Source organism: Phocoena sinus, chromosome 1 (genome assembly GCF_008692025.1).
Source record: "Phocoena sinus isolate mPhoSin1 chromosome 1, mPhoSin1.pri, whole genome shotgun sequence".
NCBI classification, from domain to species: domain Eukaryota; kingdom Metazoa; phylum Chordata; class Mammalia; order Artiodactyla; family Phocoenidae; genus Phocoena; species Phocoena sinus.
Window position 1 is genome coordinate 9,113,953 of NC_045763.1, and position 11,793 is coordinate 9,125,745.

General features: G+C 54.3%; 1 protein-coding gene and 1 non-coding gene across 3 annotated transcripts; one reads left to right on the forward strand and one right to left on the reverse strand.

Moving 5' to 3' along the window:
- Position 1: 1 nt before the first annotated feature.
- MAD2L2 (mitotic arrest deficient 2 like 2) lies at positions 2-5,758 on the reverse strand. 2 transcript variants are annotated; one of them, XM_032634390.1, is made up of 9 exons: positions 5,562-5,747; positions 5,147-5,198; positions 4,934-5,052; positions 3,171-3,242; positions 2,475-2,575; positions 1,572-1,666; positions 1,177-1,250; positions 586-678; positions 2-346 (listed from the first exon to the last, which is right to left on the reverse strand). In XM_032634390.1, exons 2-9 carry the CDS (start codon positions 5,184-5,186, stop codon positions 305-307), a joined length of 636 nt encoding a protein of 211 aa, XP_032490281.1. In that variant the 5' UTR covers positions 5,187-5,198; positions 5,562-5,747; the 3' UTR covers positions 2-304. The 2 variants fall into 2 exon arrangements, with proteins under 2 accessions (XP_032490281.1, XP_032490289.1); XM_032634398.1 differs by having other exon boundaries at positions 5-346; positions 5,622-5,758.
- A 3,653-nt stretch (positions 5,759-9,411) lies between these two features.
- LOC116745283 lies at positions 9,412-9,515 on the forward strand. Its single transcript, XR_004347363.1, has one exon. It is a non-coding gene; the product is annotated as a U6 spliceosomal RNA (small nuclear RNA).
- Positions 9,516-11,793: the final 2,278 nt, after the last annotated feature.

An 11,793-nucleotide genomic window follows, 5' to 3' on the forward strand; every position in this document is an offset into this window, starting at 1 on the left:
GTGACAGCCCAGCTCAGCCCTGGGGGCTCTTTATTGAAACAACTCACAGCACAGTATTTGAGGCAGCGCTGGCCAGCGGAATCCCAGGAGGCTGAGAAATTGAGGTCCCAGCACCTGTCCCTGCCCTCCTGGGGAGGATTCCTCCATGAAGGCAACCAAGCCTGAGCAGCCCCGGGCTGGAGGGTGGGTGGTCCATACATAGAGGCAATAAGAGCACTTGGAATCAGAGTGACCCTGCAGCACTGCCCTAGGCTGGGCCCCCAAAGTGCGACAGCTGTGGCATCCACGGTGGGCAGGCACACCCTCAGCTGCTTTTATGAGCTCGCTCTTCCACGTAGAGCTGCATCTAATGGACAGGAACGAACACCGTGGTCAGGTGGACAGCCAGGGCAGCTACTCTGGAGAACCCACGGGGTCTCCGACAAGGGTGGGCTGTGTGGCCCCAGCCAGGGTTTAAGGGAAAGAGGGAGTTGGGAGCCTAAGCCAGGCATGCCCTGGTCATCTCCCCCGAGCCTTGATCCAAAAGCCGCCTGACAAGGCCTCAGCACACCCTAAATAAAGCACACTCGGGCCCAAGCAGCTTACCTTTAAGATGTCTGATGTCATGGTTTTCAGGGGTATCAGTCGGGGGTCGTGCATGTGGACGTCCTGCTCATCTGCCAGGATCCAGGGGAAGTCCTAGGGAGGGGACAAGGGAAGGGTGGCAGGGGGCTGGTCCATGGCCCGCCCTCACTTTGCTGCCCTCTCCCCTTCCGGAGCTGGCTTCCTCAGACTTCGGGGAGCATCAGAGTCACCAGGGAATCGCTGGCCGTGCAGATTCCTAGGTTCCCCCACCGGAGAGAGGCTGAGTCTGTAGATCTGAGCTGGGCTGGGAGCCCCAGTGATTTAACAAGCCCCAAACACCAGTTCTGAAACTGGATCAAGGATCCCCTCCCTTGAGAACCCCCAATGAGCTGGTGGCTCTCGCTGCTCTCAGCGCCAAGTGCCCAGGTGGGGCGATGACAAGCGGGTGTCCACAGAGCCAGCGCACAGTGAGAGCCTACCGATGCCAGGCGCTGCCGTAAGAAGTGTAATGAATGCCCTGCCGTAGGCACTGCCCTCGCTCTCATGGAACTCTGGTTTTCAGAGCCTCCCAGCGGTCTCCCTGCCCACCCTCCCACACCAGTCTCATCTCACCTTGATGACCTGGATCTTCTCCATGTTGCGAGTGGCAGCTTCTCTCGTGTGCACTAAGACTGTGAAGGTACAGCCTAAAGAGGCCAGAGTTTGGTCAAGCCTGGGCCACCCCATGCCTGCCGCGTGGCACAGCCTCTTCCCACCTCCCTAGCTGGCTCAGCAGCCCCGCAAAGCAGTGTAAACCCAGTGTTCAGACAAGTCACAGTCAACAGGGAGACTAAAGCCCAGGTGGAGTCATCAGGGAAGCTTCCTGGAGGAGGTGGGCTTTCAGAAGAGTTCTAAAAGGCAGGAAGGAAGAGAGGGAGCTTGGTGCAGCCAAGTAGGGATCTGAGGACACAGACCAACACAGGTAGCCATGGAAATGCCCAGGGAAGAGGGGGTGGGAGTGAGCACACCTGGGGGGTTGTGGTCCAGGACAGCATCACATACACTGATCTTCAGGATGAAGGCTCGGAGCAGCTGCTCCACGTGAGACAGCAGGGAGTCTGAGCTGGGAAGCAGAGAAGAGGAGGGTCTCCCAGCACATGGGTGTCCCCCTCCCACCAGCAGGCAAGCAACTCTGGGAGCAGCCCTGGCGGTGCAGAGTCCCCCTAGTGCTTCCGAGTGTATTGACTTCTGAGGCCCCGGCTACCTGTCTCTACACAGTTGACATCATCTGGGGAGTTTAAAACCAAAGCCGAGTCCCATCCCAGGCTAATTAAGTCAGAATGTGGCGGGGGGAAAGGGGCACAGGGAACCCCAGTAGGTGGTTCTAATATGCAGCCCAGTCTGAGAACCGGACACAAAGCCGGGAAGGGACAGAGTTTGCCCGAGGCCACATAGCAAGTGGGGACAGATTCTAGTGCCCTGACCTCACCGCACGAAGCTGGCAGCTGACCAGCCCAACACGCCCATCCAAGGTCAACTTCTAGTTGACTAGGGACTGGATGGATGCTTGACTGGGAAGTCAGGAAACGGGGTCTGTGTCCTGGCTCTGGGTGACCAGGTCAAGATCATCTCTCGGGACCCTGGTTTCTCCATCTATAAAATGAGGCTGGGACTAGCCATTCACCAACGTTGTGATTTTCCAGGTGTGATACTGGAGGGTCTCCGTGTAACCTGTGTGATGTCCACAGAGACCACTGGGCGGCCGGCTGTGACTCAGACACTAACAGGCCTCGTTAGGTCAGCACACCTTGCCATGTCTCCTCTCAGGCCTTTAGCAAGGCATTCAAGGGCTGCCTTAAAGGGGTTAGGGTGGCCGTGTTACTAGGGACCTCACACCAGTGAGCACGTGGATGGGGGACGAGGCAGCGCACCTGATGGACAGCAGCGGAGGCTGCGTAATTTCGAAGATGAATTTCTCCACTGGGCGGTGCTCCTTGTCCAAGATGACTACCACCACTTTCTCCACATCGTTCTGCAAGGACAGGAAGCCCCGATTCCAGAACTGGACATCTGCCTCCCCCTTACCCCACCCCCCAGCCCCTGCCCCCTGCTCCCTGCCCAGGGAAGAATGGGAAAGGTGCACTCACGGCCCTGCTCAGCTTCTAGGCCCAGAGTCCCTGAGAGCCCAGAAAGAGGTTTGAGAAGTTGAAGTAGGCGCCCCCAGACATGAGTGGTACCCGCGGAGAGGAGAGGATGCCTGGGCCCTGCAGGGGTCCCGGCGTGTCCCAGGGAGCAGAATAAGGTAGAATAAGGAAGCCCTGAGGGGCCAAGCTCAGACAGAGCTTGGGGGGCAGAGGGGGAGAAATGAACAGGTGAGAAGGACCCAAAACCCTCTGGGCAGGCCCCAGTCAGCCAACTCCACTAACCAGGGCTCCCGGGCCCAGCACGCCCTGAACGTGCCCACATGCCCTGGGGCCTGTCCCTGGTCAGGGGTGGTCTCCAGAGTGCAGGGCACAGGCTTCTGGGTGTTAAGAGTCATGGGGACCCGGTATGGTCCCAGCATCACCCCATCCTGGAGCATGGAGGAGTACTGAGGGTGGGGTGGACTAGGGGCCTGGTGCCCTCACCTTCTCCAGCAGCGGCTTGACGCAGTGCAACGTGTCCTGGATATACTGGTTCAGCTCCGGGTGACAGGACATCTGCACACAACCCCATGATGGCTGGTGAGGCTGCAGCACTGATGGGGGAGTCATTGGAGACCCCCTCCAGCAGCCCAAGGGCCTGTCTGCCTTCGGAGAGAGGCGCAGCAGTTCCCTAGGGCTCCCCACCCAAGAGACAGACTTCCCATCACGAGGCTAAGAACTGAATTATCCACAGAGGGAGAGAAGTTAGAAGATCCTAAGAATTCAGTCTCAACATTAGCATTTAATATAGCATTAGGAGTTCCTAACGTGGGGTCACTGAGCTCCTCCAGAGTCTGAGAAGTCTTTAAATCGTGAGTGTTTGAGCATACAGGCATTTTTCCAGAGACGGGATCCAGAAATTTAATCCATTTTCGAACATTAAGAATCTGGAACAGACTTCCCTTGGTGCGCAGTGGTTAAGAATCCGCCTGCCAATGCAGAGAAGAGCCCTGGTCTGGGAAGATCCCACATGCCGCGGAGCAACTAAGCCCGTGCGCCACAACTATTGAGCCTGCGCTCTAGAGCCCGCGAGCCACAACTACTGAAGCCCGCGTGCCTTCAGAGCCGGTGCTCCGCAACAAGGGAAGCCACCACAATGAGAAGCCTGCGCACCGCAACTAAGAGCAGCCCCCGCTCACCGCCAACTAGAGAAAGCCCGCGCGCAGCAGCGAAGACCCAATGCAGCCATAAATAAATAAATAGATAGATAAATAAATAAATAAATTTATTAAAAAAAAGAATCTGGAGCTAAGGAGTTGTGTGGCCTCAGGCTTAACTTCTCTGTGCTTTAGTTACTTCATCTGTGGAAGATCTCATTTAAAAAAGTGAGGATTAAGTGAGATAAGTACCTAGTACACGGTGGGTGCTCAGTAAGTGCTGATTCTTTTTTGCCTTTTCCTTGTATATCTTTTTTTTTTTTTTTTTTTTTTTTTTTTTTTTGCGTTACGCGGGCCTCTCAATGTTGTGGCCTCTCCCGTTGCGGAGCACAGGCTCCGGACGCGCAGGCTCAGCGGCCATGGCTCACGGGCCCAGCCGCTCCGCGGCATGTGGGATCTTCCCGGACCGGGGCACGAACCCGTGTCCCCTGCATCGGCAGGCGGACTCTCAACCACTGCGCCACCAGGGAAGCTCCCTTGTATATCTTTTTGTTTGTTTATTTTTTGGGTTTTTTTCCCCCCTATATATCTTTTAAGCTTCCACCACCTTCCAGTATTCGGTCATTTATTCTAATATTTACGGAGTGCTTTCTAAGGGACAGGCACTTCTTGAGGCTGGGGATAGAGTAGCATATATTTACTGCTTTGTCTGCCTTTTAACCTAAAGCAACCCGTACAATTAGGGTAAATGAGGGGAGAGGGAAGGTGCCTGAGGTTTATAGGAATCCCCTCCCCAAACCAACCATTCACCAGCTTCAGGAGACCTTTAAAATACAAAGATGGGGGCTGGGGGGCTCTAATCGGAGGGCCCGGTCCCTAACTTCTAGCAAGGGGAACTCCCAGTTCAGAGGGGACAGAAACAAACGCCACTGCGGTGAGGGGGGGGAGGTTGTCGGGCTATCAGCAGCTGCCGGGAACTAGAAGGCAAGGCCCGGCCGCTGGGGACTGAGAGGGCTGAGCCTGAAGAAGGAAGAAAGTTAAAAATGTCCTCTCTACCCACTCTGTGATACGGGGGTGACCCAGTGCACCCAGTCTGGATGTGGGGCTCACCTGGACAGGCACGTTGTACTTCTTACGCTTCTGGAAGATGCCCACGGGGTAAACCTCACGCACGTAGAGGATCAGGTGCACCGCCACCTCCAGGAACTCACAGAGCACGTCGGCCACCACTGCGAGGGGGCAGAACCCGGTGCGCTCGGGGAAGTCCGCCAGCCCAGGACCTCCCTCGCCCCCCGCCAGGGTGCGCAGGTCCAGCCTCTCTACCTTGACCAAAGTTGAGGTCCTGTCGCGTGAGCGTGGTCATCCTTCCTGATACCTAGGGGGTGGGGCAGGAGCGGGAGCTAGTTCCTAAGGCCCCTACAGCCGCAGGGCCCGCCCACCTCCACTGCCCCTCCCCTCCGTCTGGGGGGAATCTGGGCAGGACCGCCCCTCTCTTCACACAGAACCGGAGCAGCTGGGAAGGACCCCCCACGCTGGCGTCAGAGCTCGGAGGCATCAGCTGCGCCGCGATCAGCCTCTGCGCACTGGCCGCCTCGCCCTGCCGTCTCCTGGGAGTAGATAAGGCCAGAGCTGTGCCCGCATAAAGGGCACCGCCGCAGAGGGAACAGCTGGATGCGCAGGGCCAGTAGCGTGAAGCCGGACACGCGGAAAGCGAAACTAGGCTGGAATAAGACTTCACCTCCTGCCAGGCTGGATTCTTCCCCTGAGGGAATCCCGCCCTTCTCCTCTTCCCCGGTACCGGCTTCGGCCTCGATTCCGGACTCGGGGCCAGGCCCCCGCGAGGGAATCCACCGACCGATCACTCGCGCCTCGCGCTCAACCAGAGGCCCAGGCGCCGCTCCATGACGTCCGCGGCGCTCCGGCGGGTCCTAGCGCCGGCTTCCAGACACGCCCACCCCCCCGCGCAGCCAACCACGGGTGCAGGAGGGAGAGACGGTCAGGGGGGCGGGGCTTGGGAGGGGCGGGGCCCAGCCTGGGCGCCGGTGTGATCTCAGGGCCGATGCTGCACCACGCCTCTTCCTTTCAGTTTTAGGTGGGCGCGAAAAGAGACAACTTTGGTCTCCAGGTCGGATCGCAACGTATTTCCACCCCCCCAGGGCATTTCTCTCGCTTTAGGAGGCGCGGGAAGAGGTAGCGTACGTGTTGCTGGTGAGAGCCAGCTCGAGGTCACAGCTGGGCACTATGGACAGCGACATCTACCGCTAGCTCCGCAGTCACCATACCCGGAACCTCAGCTGCCCAACCGAAAGCGAATCCGCCGGCTCCGGGGCGGGGACAGGGGAGGGCCGGCGAGCACCGGGGACGTCCCCGTCCCCACCCCCACCCGGAGCCTAAATGCAGCCAGGCTTTACCTCCCAAGAAGGTAAAAACTTCCCGGGCCGTGCATCATAACAATAGCTGACATTTATAGAGGTCCAGCCATGTGCCAGGGACTGGGCTAAGTGTGTTCGTGGATCAGCTCACTAAATCCTCAAAACAATTCCACGCGACAGTTGCCATGATTGTCCCCGTTTTACATATGAGCCAAGTGAAGTTCAGAGGGGTGAAGTAACCTGCCCGAGTTACCCAGCTATTGGGGGAGGCGGTGGGCATAGTTGTCTTCTGCCACTACACTTTGTAGCTCGGAAGTCCCCCAGAGGCATGGACTCTGGAAGGGCTGAGAGGACCCTGGGAAATAATAATATTAATATTAAAATAATTACTAACATGCATTGAACACTTAATATGTTTCAAGCACTGATTTCTTTAATTCTCTCATTAACCCTAGGAGCTAAGCCTTCATTTTACAGTCCCACTTTATAGATGGTAAAACAGGCTCAGAGATGTTCCCTAATTTGCCAAAATCACACACTTGGAATACAAACCCAGTTCTGACTTCTACTCGAATTCCAGGGCTTCACCTTATTTTCAGCCCCTTTATTTTACAGGTGGAAAAACTAAGGTCAGAGAAGTGGCTGAGGAGTTATGGCAACAAATCAGGGCCAGAAGTCCGGGGATCTTGTCTCTGACCTCCAGGGACACAAAAGCTGGTTAGGAGTCATGCCCATCTGCTGGTACACAGATACAGCTATAGGAATGTTTACCGTTTACTGCTTAGTATTGGAGACCTGCACTCCTTCACCCCAGATGCTTTCAAGCCTGCATTTACACACTTCTGATGGGGTGGGGGCAGGGGAGAGAATAACTAACCTAGCCCATTAAGCCAAGAATGCCAGCAGAGCATTTCTCAAAAGCAGTCCTAGGAAATCTGCATCAGGATCCCCAGGGAGCCCATTAAACGTCAGGAACCTGGGCTTCCCGGACCTACCAGATCAGTTGGGGTGCACAGCAGGGCACTAGCCCTTTAACAAGCTCCCAGGGGACCTGATGCCCAAGAAAGTGTGGGAATTGCAGCCACAGTGGTTTGGGCTTTTCCAGGGAAAGTCTGCATTTCATAAAATTGCAATGCTTAACCCAATGGAATGGATGATTTATTTCAGAAATGGATGCACGTGGCAGCACATTTGGGGCACAGCAATCCTTTCCAAGACCTGGGGACCCTGCCCATGTCACATAGAAGAGGACCATTTCCATACGGAAAGAGCTGAGCAGCTCACTTGCTTGTAGACAGGTGTCCCCTGGCTCCTTGAGATTTAATCACTGAGGATGCTTTGGAAACTGGAGAGATTTGAGGGTCCCTCTTTGCCCGTCCCTGGAGCCCGCTCAAGCAGCATTTTCACTGGTAACAGAAAGTGGCAGTCTTAAGGGGGTAATTCTTTGTAATGGGTCCCTTAGGATTGAGGTCTAGGGTGGAGAAACTCAGAGCCCAGCTACTCCTGTGGCCTCCGAGGCACAGTGTGAGCGACCTGGGGGCTCATGCCAGGCATTCCTTCATGGGCCCTAAGCCCCAGCCCCCCACCCCCCCACCCCGCCCTGAGACGACACAGTGCAAGTCACCCATAGGTCTCCTGCCACACAGAGCTAAAGAACTTCAGAGAAACCTTGGTGGACATACACCCCAAAACTCTCATTTTTCCAGTGAGGACACTGAGGTCCCAACAGCTTTGTTTGACACTGGGGCACCCACCCTGTCAACTGTAACCTGTATAAAAACACCTCCATTCGGGGCTTTGGATTCGGAGCCAGCCACAAACAGAGGAAGGGGGGCTAGGAGACAGATAAGGAGGGATCAAACTGATCGACCTCAGCCCCCAAAATGCCTCCATCTCATTTGTGAAATGAACAGGCTGGACAGATGTTCCCTAAACCTCTGATGGCCTCGGGTTCCATGGGGGCCAAGAAACTGGGCATGGGACAGGGGTAGGGGGCCGAATCAGCATGGGGCCATGGGGGAGCTCTGTGAAAAGTCATCTGTTACTTCCATCCATTCGGCATCTGGTTTTTCATATCTTAATCGCATCAGCATGATGGATGGTCACGGATTACAGATTACAGATTACAACCCCAGATTACATCATGGGGTTAATTTATTACATTTTTGAATGCCCACTTGCTGGGAGACTGTTTTTCAAAGGTATTTGCATATCTTTCACCATAACAACAATGTGTAGGAGGGCATCTGGGAGGGAAGGATGGATGTTTAGGAGGGGAGAGAGCTTATTTGCCAACTGAAGCAGGTTCCTGAGGGTCTGCAATGGGAACAGAGAGCAAATCACTCCCTAGAGACATTTAAATTGAAACTAAGAGAAGGTGAGATGCAAGGAAGTTTTGCAAAGACTGCATGGGTGAAGGAAGGTTCCTGGGGTTCACTGAACAGCACACAATGAGTGAATGGGGTATAATAACAGGCAATGAAGTGTCCAGACCCCTAAGATGCTTCCAGAGTCCCTCCCATTCTCACCATCCTGATCACAGGACATATTATCCATCCCATCCCTGCCTAAGGTTCCCAGGACACCAAACACAGGGAGGTGGGAGGAGCCACAGAGTCAGCACGTATAGCCCGGTGACAATCCCACTGATACCACGATATTCAGGAACCCAGCCAGCTGGGATGCCCCCTGAGCAGAGGCCCAGCCTCATTCATTCTCTTAGTCCAGCACCTCACCAGTGCCTGGCCAAATCCAGGTTCTGAATGAATGTGTGTCCAATGAGCAAATGAAAGAATGAAGGCATGAAATGATGGTGGGCAGTGTCTCACTGCCACTTGCCTGACATGAATCCTAATTTAGTCTGGATGAGGGGCGAAGACCTCTGATTTCAGTGCTTGGGCTCTAGGTGGTGGTGTGCAGAGAAAAGCTGCTTTCACAAATGAAGCAAGAGCTGCGGATTACTCACTACGGTGCCCCTCACGCCCACTGGGCTGCTGCTTCTCTCCCCACCACTGCCCCTTAACCAGCTGTGAGGCCTTCCCTCTCTGAGTCTCAATTTCCTCACCTGTAAAATGGGATCATGGCAGCACCAATTCCATAGAGTTGAGTAAGAAGTAAGTGAGATAATGTTTGTAAGACTATAAAGTGCACAGTGCCTGGCACATAAATGCCTAATTACTGGCTGTTATGACAATGATGTTAAGATCGACACACACCTTGCTAGCTTCGGCAGCACATATACAAAAACTGGAACGATACAGAGGCTAGTGGGGCCCCTGTGCAAGGACGACACGCAAATTTGTGAAGCGTTCCACGTTTTTCTTAAAAAAGAGTGGATATATGTGTATGTATAACTGATTCACCTTGCTGTACACCTGAAACTATCACAACCTTGTAAATCAACTATACTCCAATAAAAATTCTAAAAAAAGATCGACACACACTATCTAAGCCCCTAGAGCAAACACTCTGAACCAGCCATCATGCCTTTCAAATCCCCATCCAAAACATCCGGAGCTGTGCCCCTCTTGCCAGTTCCATTTCCCAAGGCAGCAGGCAGCCCCCAAGATGCCCTTAAGGTGGGCATGCATCCTCATGGCCCGAGATGCCTAAAGACAAGTGGCTGCGGCTGAAGACAGCTTTTCTCCCCGCTCATCTAGTCTTCCGGTGTGAGGCCCGACCTGCCCAGCTGCCCCAGATCCTGGGGTCCACTGCTGACCTCAGACCCAGGTCAGAGCCCTGACCTTAGGCCAGTAACACTGGGCGGCTTCCAATCGTTCAACCGGGGCAAAGCCCCCATGCCATTCCGTCCCTGAAGTTCTGCTGACTCCGCAGTGTCATTGACACCTTGTTGGCCAGGGGGACCTGACAGGTCATCTCTTCTTAAACTTTGAACTTTTATCCACAGAAATGCACAGAGACACTAAATGTTTTCCACAATTTTAGGGGTTGCCGGGACCTCTGAAGTCATCCTCAACCACAGGGTAAGAACCCTTGATCCAACTCAACTGCCACTTTTTAAAAATAACTGCTTTATTGAGATATGATTCACAAACCATAAAGTTCATCCTTTTAAAGCAGGCAATTCAGTGGTTTTTAATATAGTCGCAAAGTTGTACGTCAATCACCACTATCTAATTCCAGAACATTTCCATCATCCCAGAAAGAAACTCCCTCCCCCCCCCCCGCATACACTGGCAGCCACTTCCCCAGTCTCGCCTTCTGCCAGCCCCTGGCAACCAAGCACTAGTCTACTTTCTGTCTCTATGGACTTGCTTATTCTGAACATTTCATGTAAATCATGAGGCCTTTTACGTCTGGTTTGTTTCACGTAGCATTCACGTTTTCAAGGTTCACCAAGTTGCGGCATATGTACTGGCACTTCATTCTTTTTGTGGCCAAATAATATTCTTCTGTATGAATATACCACATTTTGTTTATCCACTCCTCACGTGATGGATATGTGAGTTGTTTCCACTTTGGCCATTCAAACATGGGGAAACAGACCCAAAGTCACCATAACCTAGATGGGATAGGAGTCCGGACCTCTCTCCTAACATCCACCTTTTCCTGCATCATTGCTCTGGGAGGACCCAGAGAACAGAGAGTCCGAGCACGGCGAAAGATCGCCCCACTGGCGAATAGCCATCGCAACAGCATTTGAACCAGAGGATCCAATAACTTGCTTCCGGTTCAGTAAATGCTGGGCCACAGCTTCATCCTTGACAGAGAGAATCATACCCACTGTCCCCCTCCCAGGCCCAAGCCACCATCACCTCTTCTCTGCCACTGTTCCTAGCTGTTCTCCCTGCTTTTGTCCTTGCCAAATGCAGTCTATTCTCAACTTTGGGAATCAGAGTGAAGTTGTTAAAACCTAAGTCAGATCATGTCTCTGCTCTGCTCACAACCCAATCCATCCTCGTGCCTGCCCATCAGGCTGATAATATCACGATAACAATAGCAGATAACTATTCTAGAGCATATCCTGTGGGGTCAGGACCTTAGGAACATTATCTCCTTACACTGGCCACTGCACTTAATCCTTGAGCCCTGAGAGCTCCGGATAACGGTGAGCTCAGAGAGGTTAGGCCCCTTGCCCAAGCCTACGGGGAACGAATGACAGCAGAAGAGGGGCCCAGGCATCTAACCCGACTACAGAGCGGAGCTCTTAAAACTCTGAGCCATAATTTGCCACGCTGGAGAAAGAAGAAAACAGTCGAAATGGAAGCCGCTGGGCCAGCTCTGGGCGCCAGGCAAGACTGCTGCTTCCCGCGAACGCGGGCCCGCCCCACCGCTCTCTGATCTTTGCAGCGCCTGCGGCCCCCCTGACCCCGCGGTGAGTTATGGGGGCCGCGGGACCCATAACACAGCATTCCGGGACTCCCAGGGTCGGCAGGACGCGGCACCCTGCTCTGTGATGGATGAGCCACCCCTAGCGCTGGCTTTGTCTTGCCTGGGCCGGGTTGGGGACCTACTTTGGACGGGGCGTGGCGAGAGGCGGACCGCGCGCGCGCGCGCGCGTGTATGTGTGTGTGTGTGTGTGTGTGTGTGTGTGTTGGGTAGGGGTATTGTCTTTTTCCCTTCCCTCCCAGGGTGTGT

Excerpts from the sequence above, each read along its gene's own strand:
- MAD2L2 (XM_032634390.1), bottom strand. The coding sequence starts at position 5,186 with ATGACCACGCTCACGCGACAGGACCTCAACTTTGGTCAAG. Across the intron at positions 3,243-4,933 it reads AGTACAACGTGCCTGTCCAG|ATGTCCTGTCACCCGGAGCT; the intron begins GTGAGCCCCACA and ends GGTTGTGTGCAG. Across the intron at positions 1,667-2,474 it reads CCTCCGCTGCTGTCCATCAG|CTCAGACTCCCTGCTGTCTC; the intron begins GTGCGCTGCCTC and ends TCTGCTTCCCAG.